This window comes from Sebastes fasciatus, chromosome 6 (genome assembly GCF_043250625.1).
Source record: "Sebastes fasciatus isolate fSebFas1 chromosome 6, fSebFas1.pri, whole genome shotgun sequence".
NCBI lineage: Eukaryota > Metazoa > Chordata > Actinopteri > Perciformes > Sebastidae > Sebastes > Sebastes fasciatus.
Window position 1 is genome coordinate 18,594,434 of NC_133800.1, and position 22,835 is coordinate 18,617,268.

The 22,835-nt window shown below is 40.8% G+C and overlaps 1 protein-coding gene across 3 annotated transcripts in view; it reads right to left on the minus strand.

Annotated features, from left to right (window-relative positions):
• The window catches only part of edil3a (EGF-like repeats and discoidin I-like domains 3a), a 127,698-nt gene extending 108,668 nt beyond the window's left edge, over window positions 1-19,030 (minus strand). For 2 of the 3 annotated variants that reach the window (XM_074638226.1, XM_074638225.1), the window contains exon 1: window positions 18,653-19,029. In XM_074638226.1, coding sequence (XP_074494327.1) covers window positions 18,653-18,722 — 70 coding nt within the window. In that variant the 5' untranslated portion in view covers window positions 18,723-19,029. Of the gene's footprint in view, window positions 1-18,652 lie in introns of all 3 variants that reach the window. The other variant, XM_074638227.1, reaches the window with a different exon arrangement.
• Between the last annotated feature and the right edge of the window lie 3,805 nt (window positions 19,031-22,835).

The window sequence follows — 22,835 nt, forward strand, 5'->3', positions numbered from 1 at the left end:
CCGTGCAGCTGTTTTGTGGAGGGTTCAACTTTGGTGAACTTTGACATGTGAATTTGAGCCACTGACCAATTGCTATCAACTATCTTCACAACGCTGACCTTTGAGGAACCAGAGAGTCAAAAAATGGAAGAAACTATAATATTAGATGTGTAGTATCATTCAATTGTATTTAACGATGCAACATTGGGAGTATAAACAGCTCCACAAAAGAGATGTGGCATGGTTTGCAGTCAGTCATGAGACAGGAGTGGATAGGACAAATATGCTCTCTTGGCCATTTAAGGCCCAGACCACACCAATATCAAAGAATTGTTGCGTCGCCTCACGTTGAAAGTTGCACTCGGACCCATCACTGAGACTACAGCCAACGGCCGAGTACCACGTACGTTCTGTGCCTGCGCGAGAGGAGATAACTCTCCATACCAGCAGGCAGCGGTAGTCTGCGTTCGTCATTCAAAAGAGGGCAAAAGACGGCAAATATACAAGCCGTTAACCGTCTGCTGGAAACAGCTTCAACTTTGCTTTACAGACATGAGAGTGGTATTGATCTTCTCATCTAACTCTCAGCAAGAAAGCAATTAAGCGTATTTCCCAAAAAGTCAAACGTAGTCACAATGCCATTGATCTTCCACCGCCATGTATTTTGACTGGATGCACAATACATTTTCAATTTCTAGTGTGAGCAGGCACTAACAGATTGATATGACTGAATACGTATGCAACGTTACTCATTTAAAAAAAAAAATAGTTAATCTTTTTCATCTGTAGTTGGGCATGAAAGAAACTTTTGTTTCAGCTCCATTACCGCTCCCACCGCCATAGAATATGATGTAAGCCCTGGGAAAGCCTAACCAAAACCTACAGCAGTCATGGCCCAGAATCGGCACCCATAATAAGTATGGTGTGGTCGAGCATTGGTCACTGTGAGGTTAGAGGCTTCACCAACATAATCATCATCTCAAAGGCTTGCACACACAAAGTCTTCTCTTTGGAGTCCTTGACTCAAAAGCAACTTCTGTTGCCACAAAAGCCTCCAACCGTAGCACTCAAAGGAGTGGGAATCTTTCTTCCCAGCCAGAGGTATCCTACCCTCTTAGGTCTGGGTAAGCTCAAACCACTTTCTCTGAGAAATGCTTTTAATCGTTTGAGGCCACCGCCACTGCTTCACTGACTTCATACTGGGAGTAAACCAAATTTACTTTTCAAACAGCTGAGATATATTCCCACAAGGGTCTTAAATTCCAGATAAGACTGTCAAGGCTACAGTGCATGGTGTGGTTAAGACCTAAACTGTGCTCGGAGAGAGAAAGACCTGAGCTGGGCTTGAAAGGAGGGGTTAAATAAAAACAAACAAATAGAAATGCCCAGCAAGCTTCTTTCTTTTCTTTAGTGTAAAGGTCTCCATCCTTGTTAGGAATAAGCCGGTCCCCCATTCTGCCCTCTATTGCTCTCATTACTGTGCATCCTGCCTCAGCCATCTCTAAGCCCTGCAGCAGTGCACAGAGGGCTTTCGTCTGAGGATAAGATCGATACCTCTCCTCATCATGGGCCAGGGGCAGCGATAATGCACTCAGCCAAGTGTCTGGAGGGTTCACCGGATTTTGCAGCAACCTGGGACCGAGGACTCAAGCTTTCTTCAGGTGAAACCGTTAGCCATGTACAGTATGGAATAAAAATGTGCAATGATTCCAAAACTATGCTGACATTTTAGATGCATTTTAAGATGTGGAAATATATATTAAGGATTATATTAACTCACATAAGGTGATTAAAAGGGATATTACGCAATGCTGCTATTATAAATCACCATCAGGTCAGATGTAGTAGCACCACCTAATATAAATGCAGGGTTAATAATTCACTGCCTGCATCATGCCCCTTTTATGAATGCCTCATTCATTTAGGAAACTGGAATTGGCAACCTTCGGCTCCAAACCTCCACAAGGCGAAGCCCAGATGGTCCGACCCCACAGATCCAACACGACACGATGTACCTGAGCATTTTTATTTCATATATAGCATCCTCCCATGACACTGAAGGCTCAGTAACATATACTATCATCCAGGTCTAACACACCAAGCTAACCTCTGACCGCACTCAATATATTTATTTTATGTGATGTGTGATGGCCTCGGCAAGTAAGTGATAAAAACTGCTCGGAAGCAAGTTAACTGCTGGGAGTGTTTATTTTAGGTTTACTATCCCTTCAGGTCAATAGTAAAGTTCAATTAATGATGATTTTATGACACTACTAATATTATTACATGGTTATTTTAACTCAATATCATGACAAAGTGTGTAAAAGACCCGTCTGTCCATCAGAGGATAGCGTGTCAGTGTCACGTTTTACCTCGCAGAGGCGTGAATATTACATGTGTGTATGAAGGTGCAGTAGCCTACCAGCAGGGGGCAACAAAACCACTCAGTTAGGTTTAGGCAAGAAAACCACTTAGGTTTAGGAAACATGTCATGTTTGGGTTTAAAATTAGTATGTAAACTAAGTAAAACATGTACAGAAACGACGTAATATCAGTACAGAAAACATGCCACAAACATCACTACAAAACACATGACAAATATCAACGCAACTTACAAAACACCGGTCTTGAATACCGGCCTCTGGTTGTAAGTCCTGTGTTTGTTGGACCCATCCACCTCTCCTCCCACCCTTCAGAGATAGTCTTTCTCCCTTTTATTCCACGTCACTAGCTCTAAGCGTAGCATTTACATGGAGATGCAGTCAGTGCAAATTACATGGCGTGACAATGACAGGCCTAAAGCCAGAACGACGTATTTATTACACAATTGGCAGGAATACAGAGTTAACAAATAAGATCATTGACAAAACAAAGACCCAAACTATGAAATCAGTGGTTATATATAAAAGGAAGACAAGCTTAACATATATACATGCCTTTAAATTCTATTATGTACTATTCACTTTTGAAGTTATTTTTAAAGATTTTAAAATCTCATGGTTACCCAAATAAATCTCCAAAAATAATTGTTGGTGTGTCTGAATCTCCAACTGTTGTAAATCAGACTGGCAGAGAAACAAATACATCAAGGCCCTATGATGGATTGTGTTAATTAACATAATTCATATGCATCCTATTTCAGCTTCAGTTATAGCTCATAAAGACTTCACAGTATTCTTTTCAATATTGCCATTACATGGAGAGAGTAATGTCACTTTGGAAATGCAGTTTTCAGATCAGGTTTGTGTATTATTATCATTTATTATTGTTTACAGACATATTTAGCAGCATTGCTCGGGACTATCATGATATAACATGCATGTACGTGTCAGTGCAAAACTATGTTGAGCAAATCAAAGATTTTGAATGGTTTCTACCCTAAATAATGGTTGTCTCTTAAACCTTCTGTTCATATTTGTGCTTTCTTCCACTGACAAGCACTGTTGGGTCTTTCACTATCCATATAAACATATTATAGATGTATAGAAATTATGTATGCCCTGCTAAATGAGTTTCTGGGAAAACACACACTTTAAGTCTGAAGGGAGTGGCAATTATCAAATTCATTCAGTATTTCTGGTTGAATGGGAGCTACAGTATGATCGACCCCTCCTTCCTCCTAACATCCACTGGACAGCTGAGCTTGTGGCTCATTTCAGTTTTGCAACGTGCCTCTCTCCGTTCTCTCTGCCCCCCACCCCCTCGTTTCTCTGCACGCTCATTACATATGCCCTAGTTTACTCGTGAGCCAGGAGAGCCTCGCTAGCCTCATTACAAACTTGGAAACCTCCCATCTTTTGTACCTTTTTTCCCAGACAAGATCTCCCACATCCATGCTTGCATCCCAGTAGTGGCATAAAGTGATTCATCAAACATGTATAAAGATGTGGAGCTCACATCTCATCTGAATCTTCACAACACCCGCTGAAGAGGAAGGTGTCTGTGATGGGAAGTGCTAGTGCAGATTAACAGGCGAGGAAAGAAAAAAGAAAAGAAAAAAATGGGCGAGGGGGGAAAAAGCATTTTACTTGAAAACTGTGTCACTAATTCACAGGATTAATGCATATTCAACAGCACATGAAGGCATTTCTGTGACCCTGTTCGTTAAATGTTTACCTCATTAGCTCTCTTGTTGTCTTGATGTTTTCCATGTGGCATTTTGGATGAAAGGGAAATTATGCCACACAAACATACTCTGTGACTGAGCAACTCTATGATTCAAAATTCACAAAGGATGCACTAGTACGGCAAATTCATGCGTGTGTGTGTGTGTGTATGTAGCAGGGAGATACAGATAGCTTCAAAGAACCAATCATAACTTTGATAAATCCAGGAAAAGCATTCAATTCAATATAATTTTCACATTATTATTACATGTTTCTTCATTTTGGGAAATATGCTTATTCGCTGTTTTACATTTAGCTGGACAACACTGTGGTAGCGACCTGCCAATCACAAAGGTAGCCACGTCCTAAAGCATACCCTGCTTTATGGTCTATTTGACTCTAAATGGGACCATAATTTACTAAATAAACATCATGCTGTATTGAACAAGACTTGAAACTAGCGATTGAGACCATAAACTCATGTTTACAATGTTTACTGGGGTAACAAAAAAACTGAGAAGTATGGTCATTTTCTCATAGACTTCTATACAATAAGACCAGAGAAGTCGCCCCCTGCTGGCTATTAGAAAGAATGCAAGTTTAAGGCACTTCAGCACTTCACTTCTCAGACCCGGAGGTAGCCCACTCAGCTGGAGCCAGTAGATAGTTAGCTTAGCTTATGAAAACAAGGGTAAACAACTAGCCCGGTTCTGTCCAAAAGAACCAAAACACACTTACCAGCACCTTTAAAGCTCACTATACATATATCTCATTGGTTTAAACTTTACATTAATAAAAGTGATGGCAAACAATTATTTGCTATTTTACACTTCATGAAACAGTCCTTCACATAATCCCCTGTGAAACGGAAAAGTGTTTTTAAAATTTGGCTTTAATGAGACACAAGCTAAGCTAATGCTTTGTTGGCTCCAGCTTCGTATTAAACAGACATGTGAGAATGCTATCGATCTTCTCATCTAACGCTTGTCAACAAAGCAAAAAGAACGTATTTCTCCAAGATGTCATTCAATTCCTTCAAAGATCTCATCTGAGTGTCATCTAACACATAACACACCATGTTACACATTGCACTGCACCACTTCTCACTGTCTCACTGCATAGCAGGTCTCTTATTTAGTACTGTACATTACTATTGCTTATTTGCTTAAGGTCAGACTGGCGATTTAAACTGTGAGAAATATTACAAGTGAAGCTGTATGTGATGTTGCTCTATTACACTGTATGCATGTTAGAAGTACATGAAGAAATAGCTAGAAGATATCTTCTGATCCTTGGTCCACTCACACTTCACACCCGCTGGCCTAAGCTGTGCATTGTGTGTACCGGGAAAGGGCAGGCCTCGACAAATTGAATTTCTTCATCCTGCTTACTCCTTGGTCAGTGAATTTCATGTAGCAGGCGCTACTTCTTCCTCAAAGAGCCACAGTGTTGAGTGAGACAAGGCTCAATGTATACAGTAGCTTTAAGAGTGAAGATGTACAGTCATGGTTATTAAAATGTTACACTGACGCTACTTTTCAGTGATTATTTTGTGTCTCTGAATAAATCAGTTCAGTGGAAATGAAGTAACTGATGTATAACTGGACGACAGAATCAAACACACAGGCATTAGACACAAACAGGCAAGCAGTGTGGACCCTGGGAAGATCAGCTGAATGCCATGGCGTCAGCTAATGGGGATTCTTTAAATAAACAAGCATGCATCTGCAAAATGAGCACACGGTCCATGATCAAACAAACAAGTCCAATACACCGTGCAGGCAAAAGCTATGATTTTATTCATAGCATCAAGCCAAATCTTCACCCAGCTGCAGCAGCCACCTTAGAGCTGTGGTTTGATGTGTTATAATTATAACTTAGAAGAAGACAGGGAGAGAGACAGAGTGAGATATCCCACAAAGATCCCTCTTCAATGCTTTGAACTTGGTTAAAAATACGCTCTGTGATTTAAACTTTTGAACTGCTAATTGAATTTGTCAGACTCTTCACAGCTTCAACACTAAGATACAGTACAAGATTTACATGCATATATTGTTCACAGTGTACTTCAGTATGCCTGCAGTGGAGCACACCTATAGAGTACCTAGAACAACTGAGGCAGGTTAGAAAGATCACACTTGTAAATATTTCATATCTCAAACAGTGTTGAATTATACAGAGACCACACTGTCCAACTACCTGGTTTAGAAGCAAAATATAAGACGGCACTCAACATGATGTCAGTGGAATTAGTTTGGATGTAGAACAGCAAAGTGTGAGCACTATTTCTTTAAATAAACGTTTCAATAAATTATAAATAAGGTCTAGACATCTGTGCAGTTCATGAATAAAGCTTAGGTGGTCCTTTTCAAGTTAATGTTACAGCAAATGTCATTAAATGGCAATCCAAAGACAGCGTAGTAGTTAAAAATCTTTGCCTTTCATGTAACTGCTGGGTTATTATTGAATTAATGTCTTTTCTTCCTGTCTTTCCTTCTGAGTGCTGCACAATACGGCGACTGACTAATGCTGCATCTATTCATACAGCTTCCGGTATTATAATTTCACTCATCGTTTTAAAAAACACAAAGATGCATAATAATTAATTGATGGATTATGTGATAATGTATACTTAATTACTGCCTAATTGCCAGAAGGTGAGACTGTGTGTCTATCTCTGCTGGCCCTGTGACAGACAGCGTGTGCAGGGTGTACCCGGCTTCAGGCTCTCGAGTCTTTAATGACACACGGGTGTATGGGGGTTCTATGAGGCGATCACACCTGCAGCAAACTTCTTAGTGCGTGTCACACGTTCAGAGTAGTTGTATTTTATTACCACCAGTGTGTCTGCTTTTCCTTGTGGGCTTTGCTGTCCACGGAGAGGAATCTTTCAGGAAACACACAAAACCAAACTGATAGCAGTGTTAAATTAAAGGGGAACACCACACAAATTCAGAATTCCAATATGTTTTTCCCATGGCCTAGTAAAGTTTAATCAATATGTGGGATGAGCTACTCTCTCTCAAAGCCAAAAACCATAAAGTCTCAAACTTGTATAGGGTATAAAGTTCCTCCATAGACAATGAATGGGAGACTGACTTTGTCTTTTTTATACCCAAATGAGCTTTATTCTATTGTAGTGTTGACAGTTGTGAAACAGAAAATGTTCCCCTGGGTACTCTCAGTGTCATGTAGAACATCTCCCCCCTATTCATTGTCTATGGAGCATCTCCACAATTTATACCCTATGACATCACAAGTTTGAGTTTTAGCACTCTAGTTTTTGGATTTGGGAGAGAGTTGTTCATGGTTACTAGTATTTTTTGGACGGTCTTAGACCATAGGAATAACATGTATGAATTTTGAAAATGGGCATAGTTCCCCTTTAAATGTGTACCAAGAGATATTATTATCTTTTAATACAGTGAAATAATATGATATTTTTTTCCGTAATAAATCCACCCCATTCCTTTAATCGGTGTCCGTGTAAATAAACATTGACATAACCTATAGAAGTGGCTACAGCAACAATCAGCTTGTCCTCGGTTTGCTGAATAATGCCCATTGCTAAACCGCATCACTGCCCACTGGCATTAAGTTACATTCAACCTCTTCCTGTCACTGAGTCAGGGAGACCAGCGGCGCTTTGCCACTTTCTGTCTTTCAGTGCCCATCTGAGTGACTAAGGGCTGCCTTGTTGCTTGTTTTCGCTGCCTCAGACATGTTTCTATTTGTCAGGGCTTCTGTTGGCCTATAATTGCCCCTACACCCCTGAAAAGAAGATTTTGGAGAATAAAAGCAATCTAATGATCAGTTCCATACCTGTACCGAACAATTACCAAAAGGGTGCAACTTGTTGCGACCCTTGCCCTTTTTTATAAGTGACAATGGACTCTGACTTTTCTAATGGGCTTTACTTTGATGTTTGAAGGTGAGTAGTTGCTGTTCATTGAACATTAAAGGCGATTTCCGTCCCCCACTCTCCTGCCTGGTATACAACATCCCCCAAGGGTAATCTAAAACATCTGGACTGGAGATATTCTACTTTAAAAAAATGCACTTATTAATGGATAGCATATACTTTATGCGGTTACCTCAAATAACCATTCTGAAAAGTACTTGGCGCTAGTCCAGGGCAGTTGGTTCATATCTGAGTTGAAGAATGCGCTTTTAGTTGGAATTTGGCATATAGAGATAGTAAATATCAAAAAACATATCAAGAACTTTTTTTTTTTTACATTTCTTTTAACTGATATACTCCTTCTTGTTCTCAATCACTCACCAAACACCCCCTTGTTGGCATTCAGCACAATTTAGAGTAAAAGCAGGCTGGCTGACATTATAAATAATGGGATGTTGTTTTTGTTTTTTGGCAAATGAGTGAAGTACGGATGCACATCCACACACTGTTAAAAAGCCAGAATTGTTGCCTAGACTTTGCGTGATGACATTTCTGGGTTAGCTCTCCCAGCTTCGAGCACACAAACCCACACAATTGCACACGCAGACACATGCACAGAAAAGAACAAGGCATCATCAGTACAGGTATTGACACAATCAAATATAAGTGTATATAATTTAAAATACAGTAAACTACAGAGCTGATGAGTCTGGGAATGAGATGAAATGCATGAAATTATCTGGGTGAATGAGGAAAAAGAAAGAGATAATCAGAACGACCGATGGATGGAAAGGAAATATTGAAAGATGGATAGCACCTGGCACAATACAGTTTGAGATTTGAGCAATATCGTCAACCAGTGACTACTTTTCAGTTCATTTAGATGAACTCATTTAGATGTATTTTTTAGCTTCTGTGGCATTCATGCAAAAGAACAAAAGGGTTAATGATTCAAGTTCCCTTTTTGACCCTGGCGGTGTGTAGACTGTAACACGGGGACTCATGAATAAGAATAAGAAGCCCACATCTCCTTAGGGCTTGTTGGAAGTAAGAACTTAAGCCACCTGCACCCATCTGATCTCAAATAAGTAGATTGGGCTTATTGAAAATGCAGTGGCGTACTGGAGCCCAACGGAGAGACTTTATCTGACCAAAGCAAAGCTCATTGCTTTAACTCCTCAATCTTATTTTGACTAAAGCAGGCTTAGCTTCAGTCTGAAGCATGCTCGTCCAATAAATACAAGCATGGATGTTGCAAGCTTTGGGTGTATTTGAAAAATTACCCCCCAAAATCTCCTCTCATTACAAACTTGAGACTGGATGGCCTACATACACCTGACATAAAAATGCCATAAAACTGAAAGCCTTACACACACACATTGTTATGAAAGAATCTTTGAGAGATGGAAAACTATATAAATTACAAGCATAAAAGACATTTATATCTTCAAACACAGCAGATATTACAGTACTTCGCAAAAAATGTGTCAGGAGCGGGCTTTTTGTGTAAAGATAAAACCTTCAAACATTCAAAGGTCTATGCGTCATTCATCCATCCATGTACAAGCTTTAAACTCTAAAAAATTACATTTCATTTTTAATCTCACTGTCTTAAAGCTTTGGTCTCACAATAGAGCTTAAACAGGCTGAGACTGCTCAGATTTACAGGCTGCTGCAGTTCTGCACTTAATCCAAAATAATTTATTCGGCTTATTGATCTGCTGTGGAAAGGTGGACTCTTTCACTCATGGCCACCAATGATAATGAATGGCCGATGCTGTTCTGACACTCCTGACAAAAAACAAGGTGGGTCCAGAGCACTCAGTATCCTCTCCCACTACAATACAGAAGCTGTGCTTGGCCCGCATAAGAAATGCAGTGATAATCCACCCTGATTTGTATTACCTATTTGGGCTACTATCTATTTAACATTGTGTTTTCACCATGAGCACCAACCACAGGATGCTTGTCCTCAGACTTTGTATGGATGAGTTTGTCACCACTCAATCTGACAGTAGAGCAAGGAGGAAGATACGGTTGGATGACACAATCCGTCGGAGACAACAATACAGTGAATATCATTGCCTCGTCCAAGAGCTACTGTTAGATGGAGCCTGGTTCCATTCACATGCAGTTTTAACCACTTTGTATTAAAATCACCAACTTAGCCCCTGATCAGTCAAAGCGTGTTTTGCAGGTGGAAAACGCGAGGCGCACCGCACTGCCTTTTTGTTGCCCGATCAGACAAGAGAGTTTTTTGCAGTTTGATGCATCTTTTTTATTCAATATGTTGCTAGGCAACCACCGAATGAGTACTAACGTTACCTTGTTACAAACCATGAAATGTACGCAACCCAAATAGGTAATAGTACAGTTTAAATTAATGAAAACAACTTACCTAAAATCTCAAGTACCGCAGTAATTTGCCTCCTGCTGTTGTCTGTTCAGATCATGGTATCTACAGTCATATAGCTCCAGGTATCCAGCCAAAGTCACCACAATGAGAAAAAACGCTGATGTCGTCGGGCGCTTTTCCGCTCTGAGTTGATTTTTTTTCAACCCGAGGCGTTCAGGGCGCTCCTGTAAAAACGCGAGGCGCACGGAGCGGATAAACGCAAGGCGATTAGTAATGCAAAAGCAGCGCGCAAAGTGCTTCATTCTCATTGAAAACCTTTGCCTTATAGTATTTTTTTTCTGATGGTGCACTGGAGGAAGTGGCGCGGTGTGAATGAATGAGAAAATGAAAATAATAACCGGTGATAATGGGGTACTTGTTATGTGAATGTAATATTACAGAAATCCTTTTAGTAACGTGTTACATTACTTCCTTACTGCTAAAAGTAATATGTTACAGTAACTCGTTACCCCAACACTGATGCTTGTCAGTGACTTTTGCATTCCTGCCTCCAAACTCCCTTCCTACACACACACACACACACATTAGCCGTTAGCCATTAGAGATATCTCCACAGAATGACTCACTTTTTGTGTAGAGGCAGGTGTTTAAAAACAAAAGAATTAAAAAGCAAAAGTGATTCATTTATACGGTAATTACAGGGCCCTTTTGTTGGTGCAGCTATTTAATTAATACTTAGGCTGTCAAAGTTGGAGCTGCTTGTTAAATTATATTGAAAAGACGGTAGAGTTGGCATGCACAGAGCTGATATGTAGGCTGTTTGTATTTGCAAATAACAGACAGACAGGCAGACAGATATAGGTGGGTGGGTGAAAGGAAAGTATGTGTGTATGTGTAACAAGAACGGATAATGATGAAATTTGTGCTTTCCCATTTCATGTAGAAGCAAAAGAAGCGGAGTGAGGATAAGGAATGCAGCTTTAGGAACAAGGCCAGTCAAATTATTTGGACTACATTTCTCAGATTAAAGCTGCGTTCCAATCAAAGGCGGAGGTCGGAATTTCCCTTTTGAAATTTCCAACTTCCGACCTCCAAACGTCCCAGGTGCACGACGCCAAACAGAAAACACAGCTGACCATGACAAACTGATGTTTCCTTGGCAAGTGTTCACACAATATAACTCTCAGCAGTTCAGCCTCCTTGCATATAGAAATGAAACTGAGGAGGAAAAATTACGCATGAAGCTTTCAGAGACCGGTTACTGCAACCAGAGCTACCTAGTAACATGGCGACGTATGTAGACATCAATTTACATGCAGAAAAGGTTTCACTATATGATAGTATGTATTACTTTAATTAAATACAACCAAATATACTTAACATTGCCTATTAGTTGATACATTTACTAATTACGATGTGTGCTTCCATGGGTGCTCCCATTGTTGTGTCACGTCAGACAACTGCTTATTCGTGAAGTCGGGGTAGATGGATTTGCCCCCCAAGTATGAAACTCCATTGTACTTTTTCTAGTGAGATGTCGGAAATGTTCGAGTTCCAAGTCGTCTAGAACGAAGCATAAAAGCTTTAATCTAATTTGAGTTGTGATTTTTGGCTGGACCGCCGAGCGCCAACCCTTCAAATGCTAAAGTCTGTCAGTGAGTAACTGACTGAGTGAATGACTGAGTGATGAAGTTACACGATTGGTCGGCCGAGTGTTGGAGTTTCATTGGCCGTTGCTCTGTCAAAATGAAAAGGCTGGGAACAGTCCTTTATGCAAATGAGCCCGTCCAGCGCGATGCGTCCGGCTCACGAAACTTGGACCAAGCTGTCAAACTAGGCGACCTAGTTCTAAAATGAAAAGAGATTCAGCACTGGCATAGCCTATTTCTTGCTTAAAATGTTTTCAGAAGTTTTTTTTGGGTGGATTGTTTAGAGGGAATAACTACGATCAGGCCACCATGTTGTTTCCTGTTTGGTCCCTGGTTTTCTGCTGACCGTTTCAATCAGGTGCATTCCACGATATGGTACGTCACCGCTTGAATGGCCACTTATCCTCACCGGACCTGGTGTACATGTACCTCTGGATTTAACATTATAGACATGACCACTGACTATTTGTGTAAAAATTTAGCCACAAATTCTCAGACTCACCTTGCACAGTCCAGACACATACACTCAGTTTTGACCGAGTCTTGTTTTATGTATATCATGTTTGATGATGCCAGGCTACTCTGTGGATGCTAGATAAGTCTAAAACTAATGTTTTCTAATGCAATTAGCACAATGCACCCTGACCACCTCAAATGTTATTTTGATAAAAATATAAAGCTTCATTACAATGTAGCCTAATGCTTCTTATTGCAATAAGCATTATGAAGGCACTGCAGTGCTGACACTTTAATTGGACATAAACCCATGTTTGTGTTTGCATGTGAACTCATTGAGTTTAATCGGTAATTACTCTGCCCTCTATATTAAGCCAAAGCACACACACTGCGATAAATGTATATAATTAAATGATATAACAATGTGAAGAAAAAAAAAAGAGAGAATAATTTCAGCCATATTCCCCAGGTGCAGCCAGAAGCAAATGTATGTGAGTGAATACAAATGTGCTGTTCATCTTCTACACAGCTTATAGTCCTGGCAGTGTAACAGTGGAATGATTAGCTTTGAATTTCTGGTATCAAGATAAATTTCAAAGAATGTTCAATGTCAAGTTTAAAATGTAATTTCAACACCACATTAAAGTGGGTTTAAGTAAAGGGTCCATACTGATTTAGTCAATAAACCACCATTCTGCTACATATCACCATCCTTTAACAGTGAGGTTAACTACTGTGCAGTAATGATAAATACAGGGCTGCAAATAATGATTGTTTTCATGGTCGATTAATCTGTCGATTGTTTTCTCGATTAATTGATTAGTTGTTTGGTCTTTAAAATGTCAGGAAATGGTAAATATGTCGATCAGTGTTTTCCCAAAGCCCAAGATGACGTCCTCAAATGTCTTGTTTTGTCCACAACTCAAAGATATTCAGTTTTCTGTCACAGAGGAGTAAAGAAACCAGAAAATATTCACATTTAAGAAGATGGAATCAGAGAATTTTAACTTTTTATTCTTAAATTACTCAAACCGATTAATTGATCATCAAAATAGTTGGTGATTAGTTTAATAGTTGACAACTAATTGATTGATCATTGCAGCTCTAGTTGAATAGTACACTGTACTCTACTATACTGTATACATGCTATTGAACCTGTACCTGCTGCATGTTGCATGTTAAAAATGATTTGTCTAAACAACAATTTAAGGCCAACTGTAACATAAAATGACATTGTCTACTTCAGGCTACGTGTATTCTGTCTGGATGGCTTTTCACTTAATGTAATATTTCCTTTAAGTGAGTCAAGAGAGTAGCGAGCCTCACGAACAATCCCAAACAATGTGTTACAGCTCATTTCAAACAACATATCGTATAACTTCATTATCTGGAATGTTTTTTCAACACACACATTGTGAGCCTGCACTGTGGGCCAGCTCGTTCCTCCAAAAGTTGAGTCATTAATCGTGACCCAGTGGGATTACTTAAAACCAGCATGTGGTCTTCTGAACGCTCAAACTATGAAAGGATGTGCTGCTGCATGTTCTTAGCTGAAAAAAAAGTGAAGCAGGCCAACACTCGACATGAAATGACACTACAAACGCAACACTCATATAATCTCTTTACTGTTTCAGAGGGCCTTTTCTGCGTGTCTGAATTTTGACAGTGGCATTAATAGAACGCTAAGACGATCGCTGCTTATGGCAGCCATCATAATGTTACACGCTGCTTTTAGTAAATGTTGGACCTTTAACATGTCTGGGAACATTCAGAATCAATGTTTCCAGAGTTGTGTGAATAGAAACATCAGACATTGATTTAAGGATTAGGGAAAAAGTCTTGTGTGAAAAGAGGCTATTTTTTACTGCAGATCGGTCTTTGTGTTTGTCTTTTTTCACACTGTTCCTTTTCACTGTCTGATGTACAATTGCAGAGTTGATAAGCCGCAAGTCACCTTGAAAATCTAGAATTGGGCCTGAAGCACAGTACGCCACCACCAACGCCAATATTTTAGCTGAGTGAGACACTTATGACTAGTCAGTTGAGTCAAGGGTGTGTTGGTTCGAACAACTTATTTTACCATTGTGCTGCCCATTCTTATCTCAGGGCCTTATTAGAGTTCTTTGGTAAGCAATAACTCCGCGTGTGTCCTTGCAACCTCTGTAACCGTCCCTCTAGTGCCCTCCCAATAAGTCAAGCATGAAATGTAGGCAGGACAACACAGGCAAAGACAAATAGCTCCGCATCCATTAACTTGTCAGCAGAGGAGTCAAATGAACTCTCATTTCGATTATTAATGGGATTAAAGAGCATCTGCACTGACAATGAATAGCCCAATCAAGTCCCACAAACATGTAGAAATAAAGACAGTAGCCAATGTCTTTACAGCAGCAAGAGAAAGATTGATCCCTATGTTCCGATAACCCACATCTAATTTCGTTGTGTGTGGGTTGTCGTCCAATGAGCTGCTTTCATTCCTTTGGTTATCACGGTCGCTGATCTGACAGAGGTCTGACCTCTCTCGGCTGATTGAAGACGGTGCCATTTAAAACAAGAGTGAAGGGCACTGTAGAGGGGGGTTGCCAGTCTTTGTTATTAAAAGTCACCTATACATCCGCCGTGACCTTCAGTGGCCAGTAAATGTAATGAGCTTTTAGATAGGTCGCTATCATCAGCATGCATTTAAGGAGAACATCTTCTGTTAATATTCCCAACTGTTTGCAAACACAAGCTCTATTTTTTATTTCTGCACTGGGGCAGCTCACTTAAAAGCATTTAATTCAAAGTAAACCAAGGATAATTCAACAATAAACGTAGTGATGTGTATTGTCTCCAAGGGTAAGAAAGCTAATTATGAAAGGAATTTTGAAGACAAGACCAATACTAGTGCTGCAACAAATGATTATTTCTATTTTCCTGATTAATCGTTTTGTCTATAAAATGTCAGAGAAAGGTGGCTGCTAATAATTCCCCAAAGCACAAGATAATATATTCAGATTGCTTGTTTTATTTGACCAAAAGCCAAAAATATTCATTTTGCAATCAGATATGACACAGGAAAGCAGCAAATCATCACATTTGAGAAGCTTTAACCACTAAATATTTGGAAAATGTGCTTAAAAAATGACAAAGGATTAATCAATTATCAAAACAGCTATTGATAAATTGTCTGTTGTTTGACAATTAATCAACTAATTGCTGCAGCTCTTGCCAATCCTGCACTGCTGCAGTGATTTGTTTACAAATCTAAGGTAATATATATTTGCAGTGATCTATACATCATATAACTCATGACAATTATAGCCCACTGTGCATATAGTGTAGTAAAATAATGTATCCGGGGATATGTGAGTGAGTCATGGTACATGTCCACAGCCTCCGTCCTTTCAACACTTGCCATTCATTGTCTATGTAAGCAGCCGTCCAATGCATTCTGGTAGCGTGGTGGCGCGATTGGAGAGACGGGGCGTCACGTTGGCTGCAACTCATTTGCATAAAGTTGAGATCTAGGTTACTTTATGCAAATCAGGGGCATCCGGCACGACTCGACACCTCTGGAAACTCCCGAGAAACTTTTAAACTAACAGTCGATCTAAAATAAAGACAGATTCAGCAACTGCATGGCTTATTTCTCCCATAAAATGTTTTCAGAAATACATTTCGGTGAACTATTTTCGTGATATAAGAGAAGAAAGTTACTAAACAAGCCGCAATGTTGGTTCCGGTTTGAAAGCTGGGAGCAACAGCCCACAAGGGAGAGCGTTCATCCAATCAGGAGCCTTGTGTCTATAGTGGCAGCCCATCAGGCGTCCAATACTGGGAAGCGAGGCGATCCCTCACGATAAAAAAACACCCCTGTGGACATGAACCATCAGTCTGTACTGTGCTGTAGGTGTTCCATGGCCCCCATGATATCTCAAGCAGTATTAAGTTACATCCAGCCTGTTTATCCGAAAATGTACCAGATGCCATTCCTGCACAGCGAGGAAGTAGCCTTCTGTCAGTCTTTCCCTCAAGTTTTAAACCGAGCAAAATCTACAGTCTGTGAGCGTGACGTTCAGGCCAATCCAAACCCACAATCACGATGTTTCTACATCAGCGCACGGTGTTTGACAAACTTCTTCAACTGTGCTAAGTGAGTTGAAATCTTTGAGCGAAATGAACAGTGACCAACAATATTAACAATAATCATGATTCACCAATAGCAGGCAATCTCATCACCCCTCCAGATAGCTGTCCATTTGCCTAAAAGGCTCTAATTGCGCAGCCATTATAACAAGACTGAGACTGAGAGATGCATGAAATGCATTCAAACTCGGACTCTCTGAACAAGCACAAAAGCATCTTACATACAGAGAGGGCCCACTGGTGCAGTCATGTGCTTTGTCCAGGCGGACAGGCTGGATCTCAAACAATGTGTGAGAGTCAGCACCAGTAACCAACCAGAGGAAGTGATGTATTGCACAGTGACTTGGAACAATGCAGCCTGTTTTACCTGAAGGCGAACGTTTCTACCCCATCAATTTGTCTCAGCGGACAGAGGCGCACTGTGACACCCACAATAGAGTGTTTGTTAGCAGCTGCCTCTGAAGACACCTGCTACCTTTGAGCAAGCACTAAAGGTTAGTAGCTTTTGTACAATAGAAAACAATTTATATCCATCCCGATGCATTCTTTATGATGGGGAGTTCGAATGCTGTTGGACCTTTGGAGCTCCGTCCAGTCCGACAGTCCAGAGCAGTTATGTTGCTAAAATAGCTGCCAGGTGTTACCAAGGATGCTCACACACACAGATCAAACACTGTTAACAGCCTCCATCCACCTCTGTCTCCTCCTCAAACCAGCTCCTCGCTGTGAATGGGGTTACAAGCTGGAAACAGATGGGCAAAAAATCCCTTTACAATACTGCAAATCTAACTGGGATGAGATTAATTGAGGGATACGTTCAGGGTGTATTTTTAACTCGCTGAGCCTCGAAACAAGTCGACCCACGGGCACCACAGCTCCCTGCTTCTCCTCTGCATCCATTATGCCAGCTATAGCCTACCAGGGAGTATTATGTCTTGCAGCGGCTGATTCGGAGTTGACACTGCGAGGCTTAGGGAGCCTTAGAAACTCTGCTAAAGGCACTCTCCTGGTGTAGAGACTGAGGTCTGTCTGACATGTGTGGCTCCTGAGGCGAGCATGTTGCTAAATGAATAGAGGCAGGACGGCTGGCTGGCATGACCCACTTCCATAAGGGCTCCACTGCTTCTTTCTTTACACACATCCCACAGGTATACTGTACTGGAACATATATACAGCGGGAGAGCTAAGAGCTTGAATATTCCTATCACCAGAAACTGGAGGGGGCAAAGGAGAGGAGGGGGTGTGTGTGAAATGATCTGAATGCTGATCCAGTCGGTCAGGTGAATATATATGCCTTCAACAATCTCCTCTCTCTACATAAACTGTCTGACAGTTCTGGCAAGACTGCACATTACACTTGCTATGCACAGCTGACCTTCTCCTGGTGTCATCTTAGTCAATAATGGTGCCTTGATGCAACTAACACAGGAGGCTCTCTTTGCCTCTAAGTGAAAGCATCTGGGTCTGTCTAAAAAGCCCACATTTTGGACACATCTTTTTTTTTTTTTTTATTCAGTTTGTTAAAGAGGGAAAAGTGACGTCCTTTTTTGGGGGGGCTTTATCTGGACATAGCAGAGCTTCTTATTTTTTATCCTCTGGAAGCAAGCAGCTGAAAATCATCATCATGTGAGGGCGCACAAATCTACTGGAGCAGTGCACGTTTCTACCTTAAAATGTGCGCGCCTGATGCACTGATGACTGATTTGGCACCCTTATTACGCACGGATAACACATTGATTCTTCTGTTCGATCGACTCAAACAAGTGTCCTTTAAAAAACGCAAGCAAACCAATTAAACCAACGAGTCGTGCACACAGATTAGTATAGTTTTCTGTTGCCAAACCGTGTTGACAGGCTGCTGGTATATTCCGCAAACAACCGCAGGCTCTCTCCAGAAACGCACATTACATTTTTTTGCACATTACATCATGTGAGGCTTAATCGGATTCACTTCAAATATGTAAAGATGCTCCGATCGCTGGTGATCAGTTTGGTAGTGGTTCTCCCACGGTTAAAGGGCTTAGTCGTGTTCAAATGTTTTTGGACAACGATGATGACACTTTATTATGACACTCACCGTTCACATGCTGCGGGACAGCTGTGCCCAGACACAGAGAGAGGATGGAGAGGAGTAGCGGTCCCATCATCCTCTCACGAGAATAAACACGTCTGCTGACTGCCAAGGTTACCGGAGGAGGTGTGGTGGTACAAAAATGGAGCAAAAAGTTGTTCCTCCGTCGCTCTCACTGGGCTGTAGGATCGCCTTGGGAGCTGTTAGGTCCTCTCAGGTAAAGTCCTCCTCTGGGATAAAGTGTGCAGAGAGATGGATCTCGTCACCTGGGTTGTTTCCGTGCAGGAACAAGTGCCTGCCTGGTTCCTCTGCTGCTGCTGCTGCTGCTCCTACCGCAGTGGAGCGATGTAGTGGAGAGAGCGCTCCTCACTGCTGCCGGACAGCTGCCGTCAAGCCTCCCAGAGTCACATAAATCACCTGTTCCGGACCGGACTTCCAAAATAAAACCACTCAATTAATTCATTTTGATTCAAAAATATGCTGCATTGGATTCCTCATCATGCAAAAAAAGGTTATTTGTGTTTTACGGACATTATTTTATTATTATTATTTATTATTTATTTTATTTATCGCATGAATTGCAATGTTTTAGAGTCATTATATAATTACACCGTTCATGTCAACCAAAATGTGAAGAAATCAGTTTAATTTAGTCGTTACCATAATATACCCCCTAAATGTGCTAAATTCATAAATTGCCAAGCTTATAAGCTCTAATGACTTTTTAAAATATTTTAATGAAAATAAAACATTTGATTCATTATTTTGTCGACTGTGTTACAGACAAAATGTCATATAAAACGTGAACAAGGTACTACACATTTGATAACACATTTGTTTTGAAAGTTTTTCAGTCTATTCACCATTGGTTTTAAGGTTGTAACTGATTTAAGTCATCTTGCATAAGCCTTCATTACTAAATAGTAATAAAGGCTTATGCAAGATGGCCTTTTTTAAGCTAATTAAATGCAAAGATTATTGTTTTTAATCAACGAATGACATGTATAAAGCTTTATGTGCATGTACTCCATACTTTAACTCTAAAAAAAAAAAGTTATGCTTTTGTTTTGAAGGTACAATCGCTTTACATCCGGGCTAGGCGGTGGACATTGACGCAGCTTCAAGGACAGTCCGTTTGGCTCACCGGAGGATGTGCGATGCGCTTCACGGTTGGTCACAGTAAACCGACTGGGGCGCTGTCTCTCTCTCTGATGGAGACAACTCTTCCCCCCTCTTCCAAAAAAAGTCTGCCGGGGTTTGGACTTTAAATTGAGTATAATCAGCCTACTTTGCCTTTCCTTAACCTTTTTTTATTCCTCTTCCTTTTCAAGCCCGGGGAAGTTGGAGAGCTGTTTCAAAGTACCTTCTCTCTGGAAAGTCTAGCTCGTTTGGTTTTAAGGTGTAGATCTTGAACCAGTATTCCCACCGAAAATATTAAATTAGGCAATTAGGCTGTCAAGACAATACAATATTAGGTTAATACAATGAGTTGCTTTATAGGCTATTAAGCTACTTATGAACAACAATCATATATTTATTTGGTGATCTGAAGGTCTTCTGTGGACATCCTGTATATTAGCCTATCTCAGTATAACCCCTTATCTTTCATACTTGCCAACCTTGAAACCTCAAAAATAGGGAGTATTTCAAACCATAGTACTCCCCCAGAAATATTTGAGTTTCAGAGACTTTGTTTCCTGCATTCTGGTGACTTTTAGAGAATGAAAATAACAAAATAATATGTACACTGCAACAGCATTATCATGTTAAAAAGGCCTACTTTTAATTTTACTTTTAATTCTCAGGAAAGAAAACTGAATAATTCGCCCCTCTGACATAAACTAATATTCATCAGTTTTTTATTCATTCCTTAATTTTCTGCCCCTGCTTGAGTATTTTTTCTCAAAGTACTTTCCATTTCTCTCTCCATCTCTCGCTCACTGAAGGCCCTTTCAGACACAACGCGACAATGGCACCACTGCGCTTTGAAACTCGTTATTTCCACAGGTTGCGCCACGCCACGACAACTTTTCGCTGCATCAAGCAAAGCCCAACTCTGGCCGCTGTATCACCAACCAGTCGCGGAAACAGCTCTCTTCCACCGGGAAACGACATTAAGTGTAGCTGTATTGTCGTCTGGGTGGAAACAGTACGGCTTACAGCATACACACTGTGCAGTGCCAGAAACAGGTTGAGAAAACGAAAATGAAAAAAAGCTGGGGAAAAACGGGAGAATTATGACCCCGGGAGTACACCGAGAGAGGGTGATGAAAAATGGGAGTCTCCTGGGAAAATCGGGAGGGTTGGCAAGTACAGTATGTTGTCCTTGTGTTGCGATATTGTCTGTAAGACTGCTGGTATGTGATGGTCACTTAAACACAATGTAACAACATGCAAGTAACTTTGATTTCAAGGATATCAAAGGTAAGGTGTGTGTGTGTCCACAATGCAACATGCTTATCATGACTCCATGAATGACAGTGGCATCAATGTAGACAATTACACGTCCTACACCTTGTTTCTCACAACCCACATGATCTGATGAGCTCACTGAAAGGTTGATCTTAATGACCAGCTTGGGATGTCATCCATACTGTACATCCATCCATTCAGGCACCACACCGACAAGGCACTGATGAAACTAGAATGTAAACTGCTATCTCACAGAGCTGTGGCATTTTCAAAATTAGATTATTTTTGCACACGGGCGGCACCACGCTGATTCATGTGCCATGTGTGATATTTCAGCCACCACTGATTGGTTTTTGATGAAACTTGGGGTTAAAGAAATCTGACAGTTGCACTTTGGAGATTTCAAATGTACACTGATTAACCCATGGTGGGGACTACAGGTGAAATCCAGTGCTATGTTTCTCTATGTATTTTTTACATATTTATTGTACTCCATGTTAACTGTTAAAGGGACTGTATGTAACTTTTTACAGGTATAAATAATTTTTTATTGCCGATGTATGAACAGGTTGTAACCTAACCTAAAAAATAAGACCTTATGCGGCTTTCTGGGTTTCCTCTATCAGCCTATAGACTGCTTGTAAGGTTAAGAGCCCGGGCCATTTTTTCTGGGAAAATCCAACGGATGTGATGTCATGCACGCTCGTGAGTGCCTTAGCCGTAGCTAAGGTTCGGTTAGAAACGGAATCCGCTGACGCCAACAAACGATCAGCCTCCACAACAACTCAGACTCCGACACAAACTCCACGGAAGCACAAAAAAAAACAGTGTCTAGTGTGTCTAGTGAAGCCCGTCCTGCAAAACAGGAATGTGACCGACGTCAGAGGAAAACTAGTGTTGTGGGAGTATAGCAGAGCCAGTGTGAAGGGCGTATGTGCATGTGGGTAGTGAGTGGTGAAGCGAGAGAGAGAGAGAGAGAGCGGCGGCGAGTGTGTGAGAAAATGAGCATATAGCGGAGCAGAAGAGAGTTAGTTTAGCTGTGAGAATATCAAGGGAATGTACAGTGGAAGTTGCAGTGTGTGCTGAAAAGTGTCTTGTTTCCCTGCTGATGAGTGAAATGAGAAGGGTTAACCCTGAAGCGAGTAACGATATTATCGACTCCGGCCCAGGAGACCAAAACTACGGTGTCTCCCCTGTGCCTTCTGACCACGGTCGGGAGGCTGAAGCAGGAAAAGTTAACACTAACACACAGCATGTGAAATATATAGTGATATTGTGGTTTTACTGGCTTGTGTTGCTAACGTTAATCAACATGATGCCTGTCAATCACGTTCAGTCTCGTGTTTGTCAGTAGTGCAAGCAACAGGAATGGCCACGGATGTCACTGTTAACAGGCAAGCATAATATTTGATAGCCGAAATAGGAGAGAGTTTGAAGTTTTCACTGTGTTGGTTAGAACAATGATGTCCTCTTGCAAGGACATGCAATTTTGGATTAAATCGTCTCCTCAGGTGACATTTACTGTAGGTCAGTAATAAGTCGTTAGAGAGAATGCATCATTTTTAAAGGACATCATGCATCCTGTTTAGTACCACACTTCAGTGTCTTGTTTCTACACAGTTTACTGAGAATTTTCCACAACTGAAAAAAAAGAGCAATGCTAAGGCTCAGACTTTAAGCTGATGTCATCACCCAGCACCCCATAGTTATCAGTCTGACCTTGAGGTGGTTCCGAGCTTCTCGTCATGAATCATGAAAGATATCAAGTGTCTCGTGC